General features: G+C 38.1%; 1 protein-coding gene across 5 annotated transcripts in view; it reads right to left on the bottom strand.

Annotated features, from left to right (window-relative positions):
• PCCA (propionyl-CoA carboxylase subunit alpha) overlaps positions 1 to 26,911 on the bottom strand; it is a 281,260-nt gene that overhangs the window by 105,994 nt on the left and 148,355 nt on the right. For all 5 annotated transcript variants that reach the window (XM_071742501.1, XM_071742507.1, XM_071742515.1 and 2 more), the window contains one exon: positions 8,906 to 9,008. In XM_071742501.1, coding sequence (XP_071598602.1) covers positions 8,906 to 9,008 — 103 coding nt within the window. The remainder of the gene's footprint in view (positions 1 to 8,905; positions 9,009 to 26,911) is intronic.

The following is a 26,911-nucleotide window of genomic DNA, read 5'->3' as shown; positions in this document are numbered from 1 at the left end:
GCAGGAGGAGCTCACAACATTTTTTAATCCATTCATTCTACAAAATTTGGGGAGGAGGGTTGGGAAGTTGGAGAGGCTTTTGAGGGCAAGGAGTTGGTTAGGTTTTTTCTTTCCAGATTTGTTGAATGTAAAATCAGTGGTAAAGAAAAGCATCCAAGTGATGCTTGTGTAAGCACTGTTTTTAGAAACTAGAAAGTAATGATATGAATATCGTGGTGCAGGATCTGAAGTGTTCATAGCACATAAATGAATTGAGGACAACACTTAGGCCCCCAAGGAGTTTTCAGGTCTTACAGAAAAAGACCACAAAAGGATTGGAAGGCTGGCAGCACACATTAAATGCCATGACAGAAACAAGACTTTCTTCAGAAAGAAATCAGTATGTAACTACTCTGTCTCATTACAGATATTGAAATTTTATTTTGGTTTATTGTTCACTGGAATTCCTGGAATCATTGGATCATGACCCATAGCAGAAGATGGTGCCCATTTTCATACCACAGGAATTCATCCTATGAAGCCACCTGTGTGGGTAAAACTCTCCATCGGGTAATTTAGAATCAATCATTTTAAAATGCAGCTCCTTCTCTGCCTTCTAAGAATTATGCTTTAATATACTGAGGTATGATTCTAACACAAGAAAAATAAATATCCAAACTTACCACGCTTGCTTTTAAAATACTTCACATTTTAGCATGTCAGACCTTTTGTTGCCTTTTATTTTTAAACAATTCTTGTAGGCTGGTATGTGGGTGCATGCCAGTGCAAAATCATATATTAATGGGAGTTTTGTAGGAGACTTAGAAATCCACATAAACTACTATAACCAGGGTATTACACTGCCCTGACATAGAGAGGAGAGAGTATTTAAAGCTACACAATTAATTCTTTATTTTTCATTTGATTTTTAGTTCTCAACCCTGTAGATATTTTATCTGTATGCTTATGGAATAACCTAATCTGAGACACACATGCCCACACCAACAATTTCTGTTCACTAAGTAAATATGCACCTATTGTACCAGTCCCTTTTCACACACTTACTGCTAAACTGGCATAGTATTTTAAAAAAACATGCAATCCAGATACACTCTGCTTCTCTTTTGGCTTAGTGCACAAGCACACCTAGTACAAGTGCATATAAACATAAATATTAATTTTAATACCTAAATATCTAGGCATTTTTACTTCTATCTAATGTGTCCCAGCATCTAAATTCTCTAAGAGATTCAATGCAGAGGGGAAATGCATACCAGAAACACTGAGTTCATAGAAAGATACTGAGGCCAAGGCCACTTTCATTTAAAAAACACAATGTCAGCAGCCACAGAAACGTCGCAATTAAAGCACTTGCCCACAGAGTCAGAACAAGGGGATCAGTGCTCTCCTCAGATTGAAGGGTTCAAGCACACAGTGCTTGCCTCCCAGGAGAAACTGTCCCCTCTCCTGATATCAGGATGGGATGGGGCAGCCCCTACCCTTCCAGTAAAATCTGTCACTGTACAGAAAGGAATGCAGGATCTGTGAAGCCACAGAGTCACTCAACAAGTAGGAGCACTACTACAGCCTTGTGATTATGGTAATGCTTTGCAAGGGTAGAAATAGTGGGTTCTGCTCTCACCACAGGACTAGCTTATGCAAACCTCATTAAAATGCCACTCAGCAAAACACTACATCTTACAAACAAAATGCTCTGGGATTAAACTTGAATTAGAAGAGCAAAAGTAGGTACACAACCTCTGGAACAGATTTTATACACCCTATAGAACTTGGTAAAGAAGTTTAATTTGACCAGCTGTTCATGTACTTCGAGAGAGAATTTTTTCTGCTACTCTGCACATAAAATATAAAACACTTGGAAAAATGCAGGAAAAGTTTTCTGCTTATAAATTGTAAGGATTATCTAACTGATATGCCTGCCCCCACTTGTGTCTTTATACAAACCCTTTCCCTTCATTCAAACTAACCCAGGTCATTGGAATAACAGCGTATTTTATTCCATATATATAACATATATAGCATTCCAAAATATATATTTAGAAATAGACTAACCAGAAAATCTCCCCTTACTGCTCCTGGAGATATGTTCATTTGTATCTACCCCTCTAACAGTTTTAATTCCTATAAGCATTTGCTTTTTATCTCTATTAAGACAGCCCTCATACTTCTTTTATATGAACAATCAGTTATATTTTATTATATTCCTGAAGCATACCAGAAATCTAAAACACTAGAAATAATAATTTTGGTATTTTATTGATTCCCTTAACAAGATTATCAGTTTAATAACTGATGGGGTTGGACAATGTTATTCTTCTGCATGGGCTACTGCAAAGACAGAACTTAATATGCACCAAATCACAATGCAGCTGCATTCACATGTGTTTAAGGAACTAAGTGTGGACTAAGATGTTTTACAGCAAATTTCTATATTGTTGCCCTAATTTTGCATAATACTATTCCTTTTTAACACTGATGTTTTACATACTTCTGTGAAGCTGGTTTCATCCTTCAGTCATAAAATGTACAGCAAACTAATACTGCAGACTTCTTGTAATTAAATGTTCATTACATTTTAATTTGAATTCAAAGCTTAACTACATACATTCATCATATGTAGCTAAATTATTAAAGCATACAGATCTACTACATACAAATAAAGCATACAAATCTACTCTATACTGATGATACAGGATGTATTCAAATAACTACAGCAATAATGCCTTTGATTTGTATTTTTATGCTCTTATTTATGTAGTATACAATAGGCTTTCTCTTGCAAACAAGAGGTCTTGCAAAACACAGGCCAATTTTCCAACCACATAGATATCAAATAAATTTATTACTTCTCATGAAAAATATAGAGGGGGAAAAAAACATTTCTTTCCCCTAAAAATTATTTAAAATATCCATTAATCAATTTTTCATTGGCTTGAACAATTTTAATGAAATTTTCATAGATATTTCATGTCTGTACTGTATTTACCTGTTCTTGAATTTGAATTTGGGAAGTGATCCAATATTTTGTGTAAATGGTAGCCCATTCTAGTAGCAATCTGAAAAAAAGTAATGAAGATTTCTCTACTCCTCTTATTCAGCATTTGACCTATACAGGTCCCTCTGGAAATATATCAGATTTCCATTTACTCAAAGTAACTTCTGAACTATTTCACCTTATGCTTAAAAAAAAATAAACAAACTTTCATTCACCCAACTTCAATGGTAAGAAGCTACTTTATAACTGAAAACATCTGGAAATTATTTGTCAACTGAACAGATGAGAAGATGAGACTAAGTGGTGTGGGAAGGTATGCATCTACCACAGAGATGAAGAACCCTAAGAGAAAGGGCTGTTTTCAAACATGACAAAGGCAAACAACAATTACTTGCAGAGAAATCACACAAAGATTTCTCAAGAGGATTCATATACTCTACCAAAGAATCAGAAAATGGCTTTTGCCAAAAAGGTCTTCAAGAATGCAATTTATTGTATAGAATACACTTAAAAATCTTTTGAAGTAAAATTAGGTTCTAAACCTACCCACAGAGCAACAATTGTTAAACAAAAGACGTGATTATCTCCAAAATTTTAATTGCTTACTGCTTGCATCCATTACACGAGCCTTTGGATTCATTAATTGCTTTTGTGAAAGCAGAGGTTTAGACAAAAATCAAGACAATACATCCCTTTTCTACCACCTCATCCACCACAAATATACTCTTAATTCTTTAGTTGCCTAACTCAAGTGGCATTCATAACAGAAAAATAAAATTGAATAATATTCAAGGAAGTAGGGATGGCAAGTTATAGCAGTGACGAGACTGCACTACAATCAGGTAAGTAATTATCTTTCTTTTGTTGACTGAAAATTATACAGTGGTGGATCCAACAAAATGAACTTTATTATTGCATACTTAGATTCGTAGAATCATAGAATTGGCTGGGTTGGAAGGGACCTCAGAGATCATCAAGTCCAACCCTTGATCCACTACTGCTGAAGTTACCAGACCATGGCACTGAGTGCCACATCCAGTCTCTTTTTAAATATCTCCAGGGACGGAGAATCCACCACTTCCCTGGGCAGCCCATTCCAATGTCTGATCACCCTCTCAGTAAAGAAATTCTTTCTAATGTCCAACCTAAACCTCCCCCGGCACAACTTGAGACCATTCCCTCTTGTCTTGCTGAGAGTTGCCTGGGAAAAGAGACCAACCCCCCCCTGTCTACCCCCTCCTTTCAGGGAGTTGTAGAGAGTGATGAGGTCTCCTCTGAGCCTCCTCTTCTCCAGGCTGAACAGCCCCAGCTCCCTCAGCCTCTCCTCATAGGATCTGTGCTCGAGTCCCTTCACCAGCCTGGTTGCCCTCCTTTGGACCTGCTCCAGGACCTCAATAATGTATCAAGGAGTCGCTCCAGTGTATTTATGTTCTCCTTTGCTTAGGCCACGTAACATTCTTTGCTTTTATTTGTATTATACCTTTTCACTGTATTACCTACATGAAATCCTTCCACACTGGAGAATGTCAGTCCATGGCTGCCCATGCCACCCAAGCCCTAACAGAGGCTGGTGGCCAAGGGGCTGCTGACAGGAGCTGCAGAGGGCACCTCCCATTCAGCACACCACTAGCAAAGGGATTCCACATGGGCTGGGAGCAGCCAGGTCTGGAAGTCTGCACATGGGCAACAAAGGCACCCTCACATGGATCCAGAGCATCCTTTGTAGCTGACATTTGGCTTTGAAGGGTCAGTTTAGTGTGGCTTAGGAAAATCACTCAGATGCCAGGTTTGCAGATATATATATGTTCCCATTTAATTTTGCCTCCCCAACTCTTGGTACTCTGCAGAACACTCAAGCTTCTAAAGAAAGAACAGACTCTCACCTTCATCAGCAAAACTGGATCAAGTAAGTCTTTGTATTACCAAAATCACAAAATAGACACATTTCATAGACAGACTGGCAATCAAAACCAGCAAGATGAAAAAGATTCCGGTCTGAACTGAACTAAACAAAAGAATCCAGAGTTTGGTGCCAGGAAGCTTCTGAGCTGCTCGTTGCTACTTTACATTAGTCTCATGCAAAGAAGGACATTTTTTCCTCCTATTTTTCCTCCTATTTTAGCAGTAATCTTGACCACAAGCTCCTTAACTCCATTGATGAAAAACTTTAAGCGTAGGAATACTAATCAAACCCCAGAATCTGATTACCTGTCCCACAAAGAACTAGATGGATGTATGTATACAAGCAGGTAGCTTAAAGATTCTTCTAGCATCAAAGATATAGGACAACCAACAAAGAAAAAAGAACAAATTAAATTTACATTAATTTAGTTGGCAAGCTCTTGGTCCACAAACATGCAGATCTCAAGAGTATTTTAATTGCAAAGGTGTTTGTTGTTACTTCAATAAAGTATCTCCAGAAACAACTGATACTGAAAATTCTAGTATACTTATTTTATAGAAACTCAAGTATTAGTACGGAATAACAGAGCTACTTCTGTTTTACAAGAAAAAGTATCAAATTAGGATTCACAGAAGTTTTTAATCTCTACCAGAAACAAGAAAACTAATGGCTTTGTTTGCACTGCTTCAGGCAAACAGTATTACTCACACTTGACCACTCATCTTTTCAGTCCTTCAGTTCAGGGAAGCAAGGCCTCTAAAGTGGCCTAAAGCCAGCATGCATCGAGGACCTCTGTTACAAATAAAGTGGTTAAAGCCAGATGGTTCCAAAACTCAAACTCCTGAAAAATAAAGAGCAGCAAAGAGCAGTTAACACTGCACAATTCATTAAGATTCTTGTGATAAAGGAAGAAAACCACAGATGACCCATAGACCGAGATGCTGACGAATGATCTGCTGGCAAACAGCGGGAACCAGGGAGAAGCCTGCTGCTCACACTCTCTGCACAGAGAGCAAAGCACTGCACACTGTGAGGTGGGGAGGTTTCGGCTGGCAGAGTAGAAGAGTTAAGGAAAAAAGAAAGGAGGCACTGTTGGAAGAGTCCCAGTGGTAAACAAAGTAAATCAGGATGCGAACACTGCTGCTGCAAACTTCTGAAGGGGAATGTGAAGGTGGCCCTCCCACTGGGCTATCTAACTGCACCACAGATTCAGCTATCTTTGTCACAAGCCACAAGGGGACAAAACCCACAGAGTCAGGAGCCCGTGTCACACCAACTTAATAGCAAAAAGTAAATGCACAAGTTCAAAAAGTGAGGTTTGTTTTTCTGACAGCAAAGTTAATAAAGAAAGCTTTGAATTTCCCCACTTTTTTTCCTGATGGTATGTTACACCTCCTGATCAGAAACAAGGTTTCTTGTTCCTGGTGCTGGACTTTTCTTCTTTGAAGTCTTAAGGCAATTGTTTATCCATTGTAAAACTTTGAACAGTAATTTAGAAGATCTTTTTGACTGTACTGTATTTACCATTTTCTCTTGTCTGCAGAACAATCACAGGAGAACCCAAACAGAATGAAAATTTAATAAAGAATAACATGTCCCCTGCTATTTATCTAGTAACCATGAAAATGTAACTCAAAGCAACCCTGGTATTCGAAAACAGTTACCTGTATTTTTACAAACCCAGGCTCAGAAGTTAATTTTAATACACTACACCTTACAGTTTCAATGAGACAGACCTCTGGTCAGAGTCAAATCCACCCACTCTGATTTGTTTCGCCAGCTAAGGAATTTTCCAGATACAAATAAGAAATTTTCTTCCCAAGCATAAAGGTTCAGTTGGGGTAGAATCAGAACGCAAAAAGCTTGTCACCCATCCATCTGGGCCAACCTTAGGGCACACAGCCTGTCCTACCTCGCACCCCTATTTTATGCACTCCTTCATCACACTGGGGGGTGCCCAGCTCCCCAGAGGTAATTCTGCAGTAACAGCAGCAGTATGCTGCAGGGACACAAGGACGTGAGCAGGAACCTCTGCTTTTGTTATTTGCTACTGTTTGAATAGCAAACTGAAGGACTAGGAATCAGACTCCATACAGGCCTTGCTGAACTCAGCTTCTTCTAGCTGTAACGTTCATACTGCTACAAGACACCAGAACTGTTTAGCAGTCCCTTTTACACTCAGGGGCTTGGACTGCAGTATAGGCTGGAATGATTTTATTTTTTAAAATTTTGGGGTTTTAATTTTATTTTAAATATTAAAACTATAAACCAGAAGCAATAGATGTTCAACATCTGACACATCAGACATCGTGTCTCTTGAGTTTGTGCCTCCTTTATCAAAACAGGAGCACCCACAGTGACCACAGCCCACCCTGTACCATCCTCTCAGCACCAGATAGCTCCAGGCTGAGTGCTGTTAGATAACAACACTCCAACAAAAAAGTGGAGAGGCTGGGGGCAACGACTGCTCCTTTCAAAGGCCATCTCTACCATGCAAACCAGTGCCAGTCCAACTCTGAACGGGGCTGAAACTTGGCAGAGATGTTTTGTTGTTTGAGCAATATGGTTATATTCAAGTTCACAGGATGCCTGTGAGCACCACTATATAAATCTAATTCTGAAAAAAACTTCATGCAAACATGGCCTTCGCTCCTGAAGCACCATTCCACAAGCAGGGTGAGTGTCACTGCCATGGAACAACACTGTTACCGTTACACAGTAAACCATTAAGAACTCTAGGAATTCTTTCTAAAAGAAACACTTGAGATGAATGAAAAGACCATTTTCTTTCACAGGTAAAGAAGTTTTCTCTTCCAGAAGAAAATTTTTACATTTTAAAAAGAATGATTTTTTAAAAAAATGTTACGGTGCACCTATGATCCATGTGGAACAGAAAGTTTGCCCGCTCTCTATTAATACTGTCCCATTCATCATGAGTATAAATAAAACTGTATAGTGGAGGTAAACATAGTATTAAAAAAGGATAATAGTCAGGCACCTTCTTGCCCCACTTAAGCCAGCAAAAAACCTCATTAAAAAGCAGCTAAGCTTTACATTACCTCAATTCACATAAGTGAAAATAACCACATAAAAAAGATGTCCAGTTTCAATTGAAAATCATGTCTTTTACATTAAATTTGACCAGAGCAAAGCCAAAGTGAATCACTGGGACAATACTGTCTTTACTTTATGAAATACTGATTTATATGTCCTTTTTCAAGGAAATCTCATGATCCTGAAAGCAACATATGTGTGAACATCGTGACTGTAAAAAAAAGTCACGGAGCAGATGCTGCAGAAGTTCCTTCAGTAAAGACATGCAAGAAGAGTAAACAGCTGTCAGAGGTAAACTACAGCCCTTCTGGGATTCCTCACAGTCCTGCTTTTCAATGATACTAAGAAAAGCTGTCTTCTCTAGACCCTTTTGGAAACTTCTTATCTACTAAAAAGTTTGGGAACTTTTTTATATACACTATATACAAGTGTATTTTTAAAAAATCCTCAGTTTGTGGAATTACCATTAACAGACTTAAAGTAGCTCTGTATAAATCTACCTTCTCAATACTCCAGCCTGTGTCTTGGCTTTATTCAGCTGAACTACTGAAAATAGTATTACCATTCTTCAGCTGTCATGGCCTATCTTTCTACCTTTCGTGTAACTTTTGTTGACACTGCACTTATTTTCTTCCTTCCATATATGTACAATGGAGCCTAAGACCTTACTTCTAAACAAGACACTAAATAATGTTGTTGGTTAGGAAACTGATTTCATAAGTAGATACAAAAATGTTCCACAGGCATGAGCAGAGAAAAAGCTTGGTACACTAGCACTATTTAATTAACACACAGTTTTGTAATTGTTTCATAATTCACAGTAAAGCCTACCAAAGAAAAAATAAACATCTATTTCATCACTGAACAGACTGCACAGATAATTTTAGTACATATCAAGAATAACATACATTGACTCAATACATCAAACTTCTTTTAAAATGAGCAGAACTTACAGAAAATGATGAACCATCCTTTGAAACTGCAACTGGGTAAATTCCATCTCCTAGACGCACAGAGAGTTCCCAGCTACTTCTCTTTGATTTAGCAATAGGTATTCTAAAAAAGAAACAGACAGAAGAAAAATTTTTAACAGAGATTTCACGCTTCTCCCATTTGAACCAGAAGCGTTTGCCTCTTATGATGGTGATGAAGGATATAAAATATCATTAATCTATAGACACAGTTGGAGAGCATATTTGAAAAAATAAAAAAAAATCCTAAATATATTTTCCTGTCAAATAAGGAGAAAATACACTCTACTTTCTCTCTAGATTTGCCTTGACGCACTGGGTACGCTGATAAAGTTACAGGAGGCTCTTGAATGCAGCCAGTGCTTGCTGCAGAATTAGATCAAATAGGATGAAAAGCAGATGAGAAAGTGGGTTGGCAGGAGAATAGCAACAGTGATGGCTGAAGCACTCTTTTTAAGGGCAAAATATAATCACTATTTCTTTCATCTCTTTCTCAGTAAACCTTAATTAATGGCAAATTACACACAAAAGATTCAGACAAATAAGTAATGCAAGCAATTTTACCATTAATATACATTTTAGAGTATCTCATCCACAGAGCACTTCAAGCCAAAAAAAAAATAAAAAATATATACCTCAATACAGACCACATGCAGCACTCTGTGGCTGCACCAGTTATCAGGTAATACAAGAAACCTGAATCTTTTCAACTGCAGCTTAAAAAAGCACACCTGAGAGCAAAGTAAGGAGACCTGAGTTTTCACTTTTGGAAGTTCAGAGTAAAATAAGTAATTTTCAGCTATTTAAATGTATATTCAATTTCAGTTTCTTCATCCTAAATTCTCACATCTGTAGACTTTGTTGTAACAACTGGTATCCAAAAGTATGCTACAACTTTTCTGATCAGCAGTTGCCACATATTAGCATCAGCAATCTCTATGTAGCCTCAAGAGAAAGTATGAAGGTAGAGCTAAAACTTCACTAAAACAAAGACATTATTTTGATATGGCTTTTTTTCTGCCACATTGACTCTTAAAGATGATTAGATTCTCTGTAAGTTTTCTATCTCTATAGATTTCTTATCTTTCCTCCTGAGGACAGTTTCTTCTATAATGTTCATCTGCTGTACATTATAGAACTTATTACACCATTTTACTGCAATCTTCAGAGTCTTAAAAACTTGGAACCATGTCTTTCTGTACTATGGAATCAACAGGGAAAAGGACCTGTGAGGCCTCCAGAGGCCACAGGAGGAGAAATCATCTGCCTAAGCCAAGGACAAACACACTGACTTGCTATGGATTTTGCCAATTATTTTAAGAAGCTGGGTTTCTAGACACCTGAAATCTAAGCACATACAAGTTCAGGTACCTAATTAGGCAACATGCCTGAAAAGAGAAAATCAAAACACTAAACATATTGGCTATTAGACATTTATCATTAGTTACTTCTGGATCCGAGCCAAGCAAGGCCTAGACCAGATTTCACTAAACACCTCAGCTCACTTCCAGCTACCACTAACCACAAAGTTCATGGAAAGAGATATGGAAAATAACCTGTTGTCGTACTAATGATGCCAAGTATTACCTTTTGCATTTATTATCCAGCAACACTCATCAAAACAACAAATCTGAGGACACATCCATAGCTTATTGAGTGCAGTGACACTTCTCAGCATCTCATCTTGAAATTCCTGTTAGTCACCAAAACATTTAGACTGGCTGATAGGAAATGTGACAGACACAAGAGTTCCTGAACAAGAGCAACAGGAATTTCCTGCACAGGTAGCAGGCAGCAAGGCAAGAGATGTTTTCATTGTACTTCCTGGTATCAGAGCACCAGCAAGGACAAATGCAGAAGGGTTTGGGGAGAATCTACCTAAATTCTCAGAAATTCTAAATTCTGGTACTTCACTCTTACCCTCCCTGGTAATCCAACAGTATTTATTGGTTTATTGCAACTTCACAGTTCTTGTGTCTTACACAAGAACTCATCTCAAACACATTTAATAGATCTGCCTCACTGGTGGCATGAGATTCCCCATAAACTTGCAGGCACAGCCCTGCTTCATATTGCATTTGACTGGAAGTGACCTCATGAATCTGGCTGGTGGCCATCAAAGGAAAGACAGTCTTGTTCTCCAGCAGGGATTATTTTTGTTCAGTCCTGTCTTGCTGAGCTTTGTCAAGTGTATCTCCAAACAGGATGTATGCCTCTTGAAAGGCATGACTATGATCACTGCTTTGCCTGGGTTTCAAACAGCCTCACAGGCATATAATTCCTCTCCCTGCAACACCGGTGGTCAGGAGGGCAAGGTCCAGAGCTGCATCCAGTACCAAGTACGTGGCAAGTTGTGCTTCCCTCTTTGAATTGCTCTATCCATTTGCATAGGGACACTTTTCAGTTCTGCTGATCAAATGCCTGTGGCTTTTTAACTATAACCTCCAGTTACATTGGCTAAGACAGTTACATGGGAATCCTGCTTTTACTTCCTTAAACCAAATTCCTTTCAAATACCTTGTAGCAGACTCTACTTTGATGAGATTCAGAAGGGGCAGCGGAGTTATATTGGTTAGGATCACAAAGTCCAAAAGTAAAATAAAAGTCCAAGTTTCTTGGATATGGAAAGGGAGTCGTTCAAGTCTGTGAACTACTTCAGAAATGCTGAAGCTTCTATCAAGCTAAGAAAGGGGCTTTTTGGTGGGTTTTGTTGTTACTGTTCTGTGGTTTGCTTTTTGTTTTGGGGTGGGTTGATTTTTTTGTTTTGTTTTGTTTTTGTTTTTAATATGAGAAGTCCCAGTGCATGGGAAATAATCTCTTTGCTCTTGGCCAAAATTGCTTCCTTAGCTGAAAACTCTTCTAAGTCCTCCAAAGGGAAAACATCTGGACTTCTGAATATATTTTCCACCAGTTCATGGAAAAAACCAAACAAACTTCTATCTATTTTCAAAATGCTCAATAAACTTAAAATTCTACATACTGGGCTGAAATCTGACATACTATTTAAATTAAAGGATACTGAAAGAAAAAAAAAAAAAACAACCATCATTTTTGCCATCATAAAAGACATAAAACTCAAGGCATTTCTTCTCCAACCCTAGACTGAGAATCCACACAGTTTGTCTATGTCTTTCATAGGTTTCAACATGCCTTTCCTTACTTCTCTCAGTTTTGGCAAATGAGATATTACTTTCTTTAGATATAAAGAACACTGGTTGCAGGAAGAAACACAAGTTTAGCAGTGAGATAATTTACAGGTGAATGGGAAGCAGGGCCACAGAGTACTCTGCACTGTTGTCCCCTGCCAGGGGTATTACACACAGACAGGAGAGAGCAAAGGCAGCACCACGGCCACAACAAAAGGAGGCAAGAGGAGAAGGGTGTTATGAACCCTCCCCATACAGAAAGGGGCAGTTCTGAAAATATCCTATATTGCCTTCTAAAGGTAAATATCATGAGCAATAAAGGCACAGTCAAAGGATATGGTGATGGCCGAGCTCTAAGTCATACCAGCATTACTCTGAATCACTGAAGTTATGAAAACATGTAAAAGGTGCAAGAAGAAAAACAGCAGTTTGCCTGCTTATTTATTTATTTTCAACTTCTACTGCTATTTGTTCAACTACAGATAATGTCATGGTCCTGTAATTTATTTCACACATGGCACAGTGCATTATGTCCCTTTCACCCCCAGCTGCCATGAGAGAGAGAGAGAGGGAGGAAAATACTTCATAATAATGCAGCAGTTACAGGTCCTGCTCTCTTTGCAATTTTTCAGTAAGGAAAGCAGACAACTGCTAAAAATTTTAGAAACACTTACTATTCTCATGGAAAACAGACACTGGCTAAACCATTATCTATTCTAGTCAAAAACAAATAGAGAAAAAAAACAGACTTGCACAAAGTCAAGTAATAACTCTGTCCCGACTCATCCATTTTGTTTGTCATCAACCAATTAGATAAAAGAAACTCAATAAAACTACAATTTTCTGCAGTTTGTAGCAAATAAACTCCCCTCTCCCAATTACTGTTGATGATGTAATGAGCTATGATAAATGTCACCACCTCCTAAAGGGTTGTGAAATTGAGTATAGATTTTTTAATTTTTTTTACTTCCAATTAAAAATGTGAGTTCTAACACTGGGAGATAAAAACTTACAAATTCTCTTTACTTCTGGTATTTTTGCTCCATAATACTCTACGTAATCACAGAGAAATCCCAAACTATCCTAACAAATTCTCTTGTTATGAAAGGTTCTAAGTGTTTGAAAACCACATTATGTGACACTCCATAAAGCTGTTTTTCAATTTTGCAATTACCTATTCAGCAGTTAAATAAAATTGAAATATTGACTTAAAACAATGTTAATGGTGAAAGAATCATTAAGAAATCCTTCATCATAACTTTCACAGCAGGTGGCCTGTAAAATGATCAAGAATAATGTGCTGGATTCTGTAGCCACCAAGGTCAGTTTCTGCATACAAATCTTTGCAGGGGGAGAAAAAAAGACCTTCAGAAAGTGGGCCATTCATCTGAACCAAGTTCAGAGAATTTCCAGCACTGTGAAAAGATATGTTATGCAAGCACATAGATGTATTCAGTGGGGGTAGACTGAACCAGCTACATGGAGACTACAAAGGAGCCCTCCCATGGCTCATGAATAAGTCGAGGAAATGATCAGAAAAAAATGGAGAGATGTTTAGACAGATGGCCCACTTAAAATGCCTGGGACAGGGCATAAGCAATTTTAATGAAACTTTAGATCTACCATATAAATTGTTTCTTATTTTCTCCTCCCTCCCCCCCCAAAGAAAACTCAAGAAAGGCAAATACAAATATAACAACTCAAACAAGAGCCTATCTTACAATGTAAAAAAAAAAAAAGGAAAAAGGGACATAAATCCCACACTTTTGAGCAGTATTGGTTTAATAAGTTCATATACAAAGAAATATCCTTCATAGAACCTTCGACTATCAGATGAATATAAAAGCAGGGAATGGATAGATTAAAAGAATTCTAAACAGAAGTGTACTGCCAAACAAAACAAAAGTCTAAGCTTTACTATCTGAGTACTTTCAACACTTTCCAACATGAAAGTTCATCATTGCACAGAAAAGATAAAAGCAGCACTTTCACAGGATTATTTTAAGAACTAAAAATTATGTGAAAGGAACCTAAGAATCTGGGAATATTTTATTCAGCAATTTGAAGTATTTTCAACATGTATTCACACACATTTTCTACATATATTCACAATGATCCATCTAGACATATCACATGCACTTTTACATAAAAATGGGGTTCCCTTCTTTCTGCTTAATGTATACATATATCCCTGTCACCAAGGGTATGAAAATATGCCATCATTAGAGTAAATTATAGGTCTGTGTCTGTCATACAAAATAATAACTTCTACTAGCCTGTGTGCCAGCTGATCAGACAGAGAATTACTCAACGGTTATGTCAAATTGTTTTATATTACATTTTCTTACATATTACATTTAGATTAATAACAAATATTCATATTTATAGCTATGTACTGCAGGAATAAGTAAAACTACGTCGAAGATAAATCATGAAATAAAAAGCACTGCTTTAAAAGGCTACTATGGAGTACACTGTGCTTTGATTCAAAACAGCCTACATCTGGATGCTTCCTCATCCTTTAACAAAAGCTTTTTGGGGGATTTGCATTGACATAACAGCCTGCAATCCAGTGCCCAATGAAAACCTCCAGTCCCTTTATCAGTGAACCCCGGATCAAGGCTAAATAAAGAAACAGTTAAAGCTAGGTCTTAGAAATCTGGGGTGAATCTAGCTGCCCAAATCTAAGTGTGTGGGCTCAACCCCTTTCATCTTTAACTGGCAAGTAACCCGGCAGACAACCTCCGCTCACCCTGGCTCACCCTCTTCCACTCTGAAAGTGTCTCTAAGCGTGCAGGGGTTGGGGTCCTGTGAACAGAGCCCCTTAACCAGATTGCTTTGCAGTCAGCTTCCCCATCAGCCTGGCAGGGGGTGAAGGAATTAAGGGATCCTCTGCCAAACCTGTTGCCATAGCCTTACAAATAAGATGTGCTCCAAGGATGCAGGCAAACATCTGCAGTTCTAACCCTCCTGAAAAGTCCTTCATGGCTCTTCTAGCTTTTAATCTGCAACGCAAAGGAAGTATGATTGCTGTTCTAGCACACATTGCTCTAACAAATTCATGTTACCAATGCATACTTCCAGAGAATGAAAGATCTGAGTTATCAGCATCCCTCAGCCTGTGAGGGTTCAGATCTACCCCCTGCCTCTCAAGAGCAAGGGCCCAGGCAGACTTTAGGGGACTCACCATCCTACCTTGCTGGTGGTAGGAAGGAGTGAGGGACTGATGGAAACTCAGGAATACAGCTTTCCAGCCTGATGATGCATCCTCCGGGACAAAGAATTTTGGCATTTGGTCATACTCCAGGAAAATTCTATGTACTCTGCATTTAACCATCTGGATGAAACACAAAGCAATCCTGTGACCTCCAAGTACAGTCCAAGACCTCTCAGTTTCAGGGGAGGGTCAGACTGTCCAGTCCTTCAGAAGATGCCAGCATACTTTGAAAATTACAAATAAGCTGAAAACATGGTATTTGATGCTAATTTCTTTTTCTATGCCATGTTAAGGCCTACTTTAGCATTGGGTTTCTGTTGGAAAAAGGAAACACTGCAAGCATTAATGCTGGTAAGAGATGTTGCTCCTTGTCTCATTGCAAGCATTTGTGAGATGAGAGGCAAGGAAACTTCAAATCATGTGTTCATAAGTGCAGAGAAAAGACATCTATTTTCTATATAATTCACAAGTCTGTGCTTTTGATCAGTTCTTGCAAACCATCTTTCCTAAATCAGCACAACTATTTACCAAAGAACTACTTGCAAGCAGGTGGTTTTAATCAGGTCAGTCAACAATATTGACTTGTGTGTGCTGACAGTTGTTAAAGAGAAAAAAATCTGTCTGCCAAAAAACCACATTTTGGGCTCTCTCTCTCCTCCATTGCAGTATTTAAATTCACAACAGTGTTTCTCTATAACATGCTTTTTTTTTTTTCCCCAACTTTGGGCAGTTGGAAAAACTACTACTAATAATACACCCATATAAGAAAAATTACAAACTCTTCTTCTGTACTTCTCATGCATTTCCTTGAACAAGGAAACAGTAATTCTCTTACTTTGTAGATATTTGAGAACAGTCTCATAATAATTATCTTTCTTTTAATGCTCAAGGAGCTTTGGAACACTGTGCTACAGTAGGAAGGCCACAGTTCCTTCACATCACCCATTAGCAACTGTATTCTTCCATACAACATGATGGCATTGGGATGTTTGTTGGGCAGCTTGCTTCCTGCACCTTCATTCAAAAAATGCTATTTTTCATTTTCTATTAAGTTTAGAATGTTACAGGTTTCCTGTGCATAAGTAGTAAGCAATCTCTAAACTACAGATACTAACATGGAGGTGAAATAAATAAAAGGTTAACTACTGATAAGTATGACAAGGTAACAGCCATTCAGTTTTACATTCGCACATAAGAAAACCTTCTGTACTCTATTTTTTAGACTTCCAGATAAATGCCATATTACTCTTGCTCTACTCACACCAGCAGATGCCTGACTTGTAGCCTACGAATCTTAAACTAAATTGCCACTAACCACAGTAACCCTGCATTCAAAACACATTTGCTGCTTTCATCTACCATCCTTTTTCTCAGAATTTAGAATTTCAATTACTCACCCACTTTTTCAGAAGTAGTTCTGGAGTGCATGATAACTCAGAAGTAATGAAGACAACATATAGTAGGTGTAAGAACACCAGTGTTTTAGTTCAGATCAGTAGTACTTCTCAAAGGAAAATATCCTCATCATCTGTACTTACTCTACACATTGGATCACACTGCAGAACAGGCTGAGGACATGGGAACCAGGTTCCTGTCAGATGCTGTCAGAAACCAGGTTCCAGAAATGCACCCAGCACACTCCAGACACAAACAGGCATTCAGTGCACAGGACTGGATTTGACTAAATAAAAGTCAAATATGTAGAGTGAGTGTATCAGCTCCTCATCACAAACTAGAAATCCATTGGTACTAGTACACATCCTACCAACAGCTAGATTAGATACTGTAGAATCTGTTATTCACATAAATATACTTTTATCTTAATTATAATTTCTGCAATTACACTCTCTCAAAATCATAACCTCAAGTATTTAATTTAGATACTGGGCCATAATTTAAAAAGAAAACAAAAACTTCATACTTAAATTCAGGCTCAAAGCTCATTTTTTCGTTGCCCCAGTAAAGAAGAGTTATGTTAAGTGCTTAGCATCTGCCATATCCTCTCAGTTGAAAGCAATAAGCACAGCACATTTGACAAATCATTCTGCCAATTTGGAGGAAAAAATATATACATCAGATTGACATTTAAAACTTCCACTTTGAAACAATCTTGGCCAGAGATTCCAGTACTGTGTCTGTTCTCTATTCTGTTACATAATAAGACCTTGAGATTCATATGGAACACAAGAGGAAAACTTTTCACTATGAGGACAGTCAGATATAGGAATGGTCTCCCAGGGCAAGTGGTGGATTCCCCCACCTTTGGGAAGTTTTAATTCTCAGTTTGAAGGGGTGCCAAGACATATCATATAAACAATTATATGATACAGAATCATAGAATTGGCTGGGTTGGAAGGGACCTCAGAGATCATCAAGTCCAACCCTTGATCCACTACCGCTGCAGTTACCAGACCATGGCACTGAGTGCCACATCCAGGCTCTTTTTAAATATCTCCAGGGACAGAGAATCCACCACTTCCCTGGGCAGCCCATTCCAATGCCTGATCACCCTCTCAGTAAAGAAATTCTTTCTAATGTCCAACCTAAACCTCCCCCGGCACAACTTGAGACCGTGCCCTCTTGTCTTGCTGAGAGTTGCCTGGGAAAAGAGACCAACCCCCCCCTGGATACCCCCTCCTTTCAGGGAGTTGTAGAGAGTGATGAGGTCTCCCCTGAGCCTCCTCTTCTCCAGGCTGAACACCCCCAGCTCCCTCAGCCTCTCCTCATAGGATCTGTGTTCGAGTCCCTTCACCAGCCTGGTTGCCCTCCTTTGGACCTGCTCCAGGACCTCAATATCCTTCCTGAACTGAGGGGCCCAGAACTGGACACAGGACTCGAGGTGTGGCCTCACCAGCGCTGAGTACAGGGGCAGAATCCCTTCCCTGGACCTGCTGGCCACGCTGTTCCTGATACAGGCCAGGATGCCATTGGCCTTCTTGGCCACCTGGGCACACTGCTGGCTCATGTTCAGCTTCCTGTCAATCCAGACTCCCAGGTCCCTTTCTGCCTGGCTGCTCTCAGCCACTCTGTGCCCAGCCTGGAGCTCCCCATGGGGTTGTTGTGGCCAAAGTGCAGGACCCGGCACTTGGCCTTGTTGAACCTCATCCCGTTGGAATCAGCCCAACTCTCCAGTCTGTCCAGGTCCCTCTGCAGAGCCTTCCTGCCTGCCAGCTGATCCACACTCCCCCCCAGCTTAGTGTCATCTGCAAGCTTGCTGATGATGGACTGAAGGGTTGAACCAGATGACCCTTGAGATCCCTTCCAACCTGACATTCTATGACTATGATCTTGAACACACAATTCTTTCTCTATCAGTAATATACAAGGGTAAGACTGAAAAAAAATGTAGACACATTTCTATATTCAGAGATACACAGAGATACACCCATAGACTGCAATATCCACAATTAAAGGCAGTAACATCTGATTAAAACACAGCATTTCTTTCAAGAATAAAATCTATAAGACCAAATACAATGAAACCTGTTGGCACCTGCTCAACTTAATCAAGAACCAGATCAGGAGCAAGATGACAGAGAGGAAACACATCAGAGGATGCCACCTCTGAGGAAATTTAGCAGTAGCACTGGGAGTAAGAATATTACCCTTTTTTAAGACCCATGGGGAACACACTGAGCAATGTAATAAGAATTATAAATTATATTAAGTAAATAAAACTACCAACAAACTGAGAAAAAACCTGAAAATATCTTCTTATATAGCATCAACTCCAAGTATCTTTTTAAGGTTATTATCAAGAAATACATACTGAATGATACCTTTCCTGTGTTTAGTAGTTTCATATAGGTCTCTCACTTAAGACTTACTACACTTCCCTTCTGATGTGTCAGTCCCCCTAGAATTGACAAAATTATACTGCTCAGAAGTACAAACAGTATATTTTGCCAGATAGTGGGTAGCTTTGCAAATAGATGCTTCTTTACTGCATACAGAGGTTCTAGTGCTGGGTAACAGCACAAATCTCAGAGATGTATCTACCACAGACAAATGTGATCAGAGGATTTGGAAAGAGGCACTCAAATCAGTTTCCAGAACTGGAACCAGTTTCCAACGTGACAGCTACTTCCTCTCCATAACATGCAAGAAACATGACATGTTTCATGGATTCTAAAGCTTTGTTCTCTACTTCTTGTGCACAGATTCCTATGAAACTAATTATTGCTACTAATTCTGCTAAGTTAAAGAAGAAAAAATAGCATATGAGAACAACCCCAAGAATTCATTAAAAATTATATTAGATAACATCAAACATGCCTATCTTCAATAAGCACTAATTCTTCATGACTAGACAATTTTAGCATATAGCAGAGCTCCAGTGACTCCCATTACCTTCAACACATGTACTGCACTTTCAGCTTACACATGGAGTTCACACCAGTGAGCTTGGGCCATCTGATATTAATCATCTTTTCCCTTGGCTACTGATGTAAAGAGAAAGTAGCTGTTCACAACAACTTAGACCTTTGATAGCCTGAACAATCTTTAGGTGATGCCTACCTGTACTTATTACCTTACTAACACAATGAATCTGGGCCACATAAACCCAGGCTCCAATTGTTAAATGAAGTCATATGTATTCAAAAGATAAATCTCTATTTGCCATCCATGTATTTTCAGCCTTTTAACAGGACACCTGTCATCCTGTAATTGTTCATATTATGGTCTCACAAATAAAGTGCAGAAAGCAAATAAGAAAAAAAATGCGTGTACGTTTCCTACGCAGCTAGTTATACACATCAGAAAGATATTCAGAACAAATTACTAGTTAAACTAGGGTTGATTGTGAAGGACAAAAACCTCGTGCCTCATGCTCAGTGTTAATAAGAGACCTTTGACTGCTAAGAGTTCTGCTTACTCAAGTTGAAGTAGAGAATCCAGGCTGTGAAGGTGGGAGGGACCCAAGGACTGGCAGTAACACAGCTGCATGAAGTTGAACACAAAGTAGGTCACTATCTTAGATTTCCTTCTGCTTATTTTCAGAGAATCACAATAGATACAGCATGGGGACATAAAAATGGCCATCTACTGCAATATTCAGTGATCAACAGCAGACAGTTAAATAAGGTAAAAGGTATACAAGGCATAAAGTATAAGAATGTAGTCACAATTCTACAGTGTACTTAACTACAAGTACCTTCTCCTTCCTTGCCTTTCACCAAGACAATTAGCACTAATCAAAATAGCTTAAATGGCCATAGGACTAACAGGTTTTAAAAACCACTAAAAAAGATTCATTATATTTACTCAGAAGGGTTCACTTAAAACAGGTGTTAAGACTTAGGAAAAGGAAGCCTGTAGTACAGCCAGACATGAGATGTCCGAGATCAAAGGGTAAAAAAATAACAGCTAGAAGAGGTGGACTTCATATCAGTAAACATCTTAAAATGATTGTTATTTGCCTGAGGATACAAGTACCAAGAAAAAAGGATTTGCTGCAGGGGGCTGTGGGGAAAATGTAGAATTTAAAAGTGCTCTCACTAGGTTCAAGGAAACTAACACAGAAAAGCTTGTGGTTTATGGTATCTTCTTTGTCTCAGGACATTAAGGGCTGAGTGTAGCCAGAAGTGGACCTGCTTTAAATTTCAGTCTCTGGTAGAAGAGTGGGCAGCAGGGTCTGGAGAAAAAAACATTACTGTATGACTAAGATGTCATCACCCTTGGCAGGGAGAGAATCATTAGACACACATATGACAACACTAGGGTAAAGACAGGAGATTAAAACCTAGGAAGGATAAAATTTAACAAATACTCCAGATTTTTTGAGGTGATTTTTAAACCTGAATTTCAGTAGGCAAATAAGTTATTTGTATTGCAGCAATACTAACTGCAGCAAGACTAATTTTACTAAGCATCAGAGAGATACAGGATAAAGACCTGTCATCATCTGCTTTCTAAGTCAATGGGTAAACATTCCTGGTTTCAAAAGAACCGAATCCTGCACAGTTCTTTCCTGCCCAGTCTTTCTCACACCAGGGGCTTTGAAGAAACAGGTTAAAGGGAAGCCACAGCCAAAACAAACTCCAAGCACCACATCTAATTAAACAGAGAACTAAACCACCAAGAATGGCCCGTGAAAGATATTAAAGAATCATCCATAACCAGAAAAGCAAAAGCCATCTGAGCAGTCTCAGTAACACGGAAAAATACCCAGGTCTTTGAATACTGAATATGAGCCAAAAAAAGGAGGATGTTTTTTATTTAAAGCACCATCTAATCTCAAATATTCTATCTGAAATGTGATGGCATACCCATGTAGTTTTTCTTTTATGATTCACCAGTTACTTAGATGAAAAATACAGTATCTAAGCAGAACAAAGAGGGCAAACTCTAATGCAGGCAGCAGATCACTGATCTTGAGTTGAGCAAGTCTCAGACATGAGGCTGAACTCCAAGAGAGTGAACAGCAGCACAATTAGCAAATGTTACCTCTCAGAATTCTCCCATTAGACAAATTTACACTGCTGAAGAGCAACAAAAAACCCTGTGGTCTTACATGTAAAGAAACAAAAAACGTTCTTTATTTTTAGCCTGACTTGGTAACACACACCCTAGGAAATGTCAGATCAAGAAAGTGCTCTCTCAGACTCCTTAGAGAAAGGCAGGACTCATTTCTTCAATATATCCAGTTAAAATACACTCACACACTATAACTATGCAGAAGTGACTTGCCTCTCTAAAAGTTGAAAAGAAAGAAGCCTTAGCTCAGTCTTACATGTTTACACTTTTAATCTTACCCTTAAACAAGACTGAATTGAGCATAACCACACTGAAGGTCAGCTTCTACACTGGTATATCAAATTTCAAGCCAACAGCTCTTTTATTTAAAATATGTTAGATAAAAAGGTAATATACTCTCTGTAAGAGTTCCCTTGAGGTTAGAAGAACCAATAAATTAACTGTTACCATATGTTTGGCTCCTTTTGGCAAAATTCAGTAACAAAACACTGCCAAACTTCTTTTGGCAGGTAATAATATTTGGTAGCTTATAGTACAACTTGGAAGGAAAGGAAACTGGACAGAAAGCTTGGAAATTAACAGAAGAAATTTTATTTCTATCCTTCTATAGTTAGCTATATACCATTGAAGAAAAATTTTAATAAAGTCAACTCTATGGGTCTGATCTATAACAACCAGCTGCCTCCTCAAAAAAAAAAAAAAAAAGAGCTGTATCAAATGCAAACCCAAACACTCCAAGCTAGTACTCTAATGCAAATATTATGCATATGATTTTTTAAACAATGTTAGATATATATGATCTATTTTGCAAATGAGAAGCTTTGTAAAATTAGCATTCCAAAGAGTTAAAACGCATATTATTGGTGTCTCAATTATAGTGGGTTTATTTCATTAGAACTGAGCATAGTCAGGACCCATTTTCAATTACATGTTCTTAAACTTCACTTATATTAAAATTAAATACTTTTCCCCACACCTTTTATACCTATATAATTAAGAATAGAATGCAACAAATAAAAATCCATTAATACGACACTCTAATAATAGGCATACAATGTGAAATTCTGCGTATTTTAAGAACATATATTAGACTTTTTCTTCCATTCCAATGAAACAGTGAGGGCAAAATCTAGCTGGTCCTATTCTTTCACCAAGACAAATATGACTTGTTCTGTAAAGTCATAGATAATATATTAAGTCACTGCTCTTTTAGATACGAAAATGTCCATTTAATTTTATTTTTTTAGCCATCATTGGTAATGTGCTCTATGTTCAGTGTTATTCTCATTTACAATAATGTGAATGTAGTCTCTTGTTCATGCCATGATGGTTTACACTTTAAAAATTCCTTCTCTCTTTTATCAGTTGCATCATTCCATTAAGTTCTAATTTTTATGGATATAAATCACTTGCAATTCAGCTTACAGTTACACACACACACACACACATCTGGCAAGAAGTCTGAAGCAGGCTGACAGGTATAGGCCAGACATTTCACTACTTAAAGTCATGTTATTTTATGATTAATCCTATATTTGCATTAATTTGATTACAAGCATTTACAGGTAAAAGTAATCCAAAAGTGTAGCTCTAAAGATTAAACTATAAGCTTCTGGAGGGTTTTTCCAGAAGTAAAATATTTTTCCTAGTCTACAGATGCCTCATTGAGCCATTTGGGGTTTTATTAATAATCTTCTCATTACTGCATTCATCTTCTGATTCCTTATTTTTTATTTTAAGTAAGGCAGCTTCTGTGAAGACTTGACACTGAAATCAGAGACTTCATTACCCTGCAAAATATATCCCCAGTTCAAAGTATTTAAGAGGGTTAAACAAAATGCAAACATTTAATGCAACATTAAGCATGTGAAATAAAAACTTGATTGCCTAAAGAAAGCATGCTATGCTGTTACCCTGGTGACAGGTTAAAAAAGGATTGTGAGCTGAATGGCTGTATGATATGAAATTAAAATGTTTCACATTGAACAATCCAAAATGAATTGGGAAAGGTTAGAGCAGAGGAGAGAGAAATCAATTCTCCAATGGCAATGGTGAATGGAAGTGAAGTCTGAATAGGATTTGCCAGTGGGGTGCAACAGCTGCCAAATATCCTGCAGCCAAAGAATTACAATAATACTGATGAAGTGTGCAAGAGCTTTTGGAATCATTGCAGGGAACAGAGAAATACTCCTACAATAATGAGGCCATTCTGTGTCCCATCCCACTTTCGCAGCTGAATCAAAGGAAAAAGAAACGGTTGAAAATTGTAATACTCAATAACAAAGGTATAAATGAATTATCTATCCCTTCAATCAATATCTTATATTTAACTACAGCCTTTGTGAACCATGAATGAACCAAGCATGCTAAAGAATGGACAAATCAAGACACATGTAAAAGTATGCAGACAATATTGAAGGAGAAACCTTTTTTTTTCCCATATATTTTGTTGACAACATTTCTGTAGCAACAGCATCCAGGATAAGCTACACACTATGCAAACAAACAGCAGGACACAACCACTCCCTCAAGGAACTGTACAAGGTAAGGTCCTGATGGTTTTACTTATCTTTTTTAATGGTGAAAATCCTAGGAAAAACACATCGGTTAAACTTCTCACGTGGAATAATTCGAAGTCAAGAACAACTTTGCCCTTACAGAAAAACCCCCAATACAACTTCACTTCTGCCCTCCAAAATTCCAAATAAAATATACAGATGGAGAGGGGAAAGACTATGTGGAAAATAGCTGTAAAAATGAAGTACGTGGAGATTAGTGCACACCTTGTTAGTTCTACAGTTTCGTGCATATACTATTTCCATGTACAAAATATTTAAAAAGTTATTTAGGAGGTATAAATCTGCATGAGAGGAAAAACTTTTGTTTAGAAAAGGATCAAAAAAAGCAAAGAAAGAGGTTTTGTGATGAAGAGAGGCTTCTTCAAGAAGAAGAGGTCATAAGCAAAGCAAGGATGAGAAAAGGGACAGATTTAGAAAGGGCCAGGAATATGGCAGCCAGGAATATGTAAATACAAGTTTCAGCTTCAAGTGAAAAGGAGTCACAGAAGTTATGAGGCTCCTATAGCAGCTGTTGTTTTCTCAACAGACATGGTGAAAATAAATAAAAAAACCAACAGGGACTTAGCCAGGTGCACTTACTGTATAAAATGGCTTTCCCACCAGCAATCACCTCAGCAATAGGAATGCCACTGGCTCTGAGGATCTTCCTAAGAGATGCTCAGCAAGGTTTAAACTTCTCGTAATTATTATCCTCAGAATGATTTCATAATGTTTATTAGCTCTAAAGACTGAAAAAGCATGGATTCCTGAGTGCATAGTACATGGGGATGACAGGCTATGAAAATTTCTTAACAGATGATTCTGTTTCTGCAATATATGTTCATTAATCATATGAAATGATGTCTCTGCTTTCAAAAGACTACATAAATACCGTATATTACTTACGTTACCAATTCTGATTACATTGATTTGATCCAAATGAAAGAAAAAGTTATATATAAATTCTGTAGAAACAATCACAAACGTTACCATGAAATGTCCCATTTCAGCTTTTATACTTTACATTGAAATTCATTTCCCTGCTCAGAAACACCTGTTCTACATATTTGCATCTACTTGTCTTTAGCACACAGTTCTCTTTCTGTAATAAGCAACTGAACATCGTAGAAGAGTAAATTATACCAGATTTTAAAGATAGACAGAATATTACAGAGCAGATGGTTTAGCCATGATTAAGATTATGAAAAAAATAAATAAATATTTAAGAGAGGTGAAAAGAACATTAAGCAACACCTAGACAGACAAGAGATGATTGGCACAATCAGACCATCCCCTTGCAAACACGGATATCACAAGAAAAAAGGGAGAACAGAGTCTTAGTACCTTATCAGTCTAAGGGGACAGAAAAAAACCACACAGCAGAATAATGGTCTGAAGTTGCAGTAGTTACATAAACATATCAAGAACTTTCAAAGTCATACCAATAAAACATGAAAAGAATGCTTGACTTGTTGACCAGGGGAATAAACCACTGAGGATAAGAGCGTTACTGCCACGAGCTAAGGATGACTGCCTAACTCCAAAGCAAGGGAATGAAGAAAGCCTCAAGCAGGCTGGACTTAAGTCATCCTTACCAAATGAAAACAAAGTGGTTTATCTTTATATCACACTAGAGAATATTTGTAGGGTAATGCATTGTATAAATATTTACCTGTACTTACAATAACTCTGTTCATATTATTATGGTAGTTGAAGGAGGAGGAATGTAAAAATCACATCATGCAATTGATACAATTCAGTGCTGCCTGTGACCCTGCTGCAAGTAGGAATTCTCCCTCTTCCCGAGCATCCAGCTCAGATGACTCCAGTGAATTTTCCTCACATCATCCTCCTTCTTAAAATTAATGTAACATACTCTTATTTTGTGCTGCTCCAGCAGTGCAAGAACGCCAGAAAGCTCTCCTATTGGGCAGCTGACTATCCCTCCATATGGGGAAACCCTAGGCTGGCAAAGAGCTGGCTCCATCCCAGACTCCAGCAGTGTAATAGGTGTAGTCTATGTGAGAGCAAGCACGCTCAAGAGGTGCCGGGCTCCACTGCTCTCTGAGCACTTCCCCCACTGCCCAATTCGTGCCACATGGAAGCGAGGCAGACATCCAAACTGTCACTAATAAGTATACCCAAGGATACATGTCAATGCATCTGTATCAAATCAACCTAGACACAAACCTACAATAAATTATTTAAAAAGCTAAATATATCCAGTTCTCTTCTTGCATTTCACCAATTGTGTTACGCTCACTGAGCTGGACCCCTGGATTTTTAGAATTTTCCAACATATAAAAATTCAGCCAAGCCTACTTCAGAACTTGACAAAAACTTCCTTGTATTTTATCTGTAATTACTCACTACACACTTACCCTTCCTGTGAAAGTATTATTTTACGCTCAGAAAACATCATCCATTTTAGGTCTCAGAATACTTTACACGTGTTGATAAATAAATCTTGACAAAACCTCAATAATGTAGTAAAGTACTAAGGCCATTTTGTCTTTTTGTAAGCTGAGTCCCAATGCAACTGACTTCTCTAAGGTCCCACAAGAACAGTTAGGTGTTTAACTCAAGACTC

The sequence above is a fragment of the Heliangelus exortis genome, chromosome 1 (assembly GCF_036169615.1).
Source record: "Heliangelus exortis chromosome 1, bHelExo1.hap1, whole genome shotgun sequence".
Lineage (NCBI taxonomy): Eukaryota > Metazoa > Chordata > Aves > Apodiformes > Trochilidae > Heliangelus > Heliangelus exortis.
This window is presented reverse-complemented; position numbering and strand designations above follow the sequence as displayed.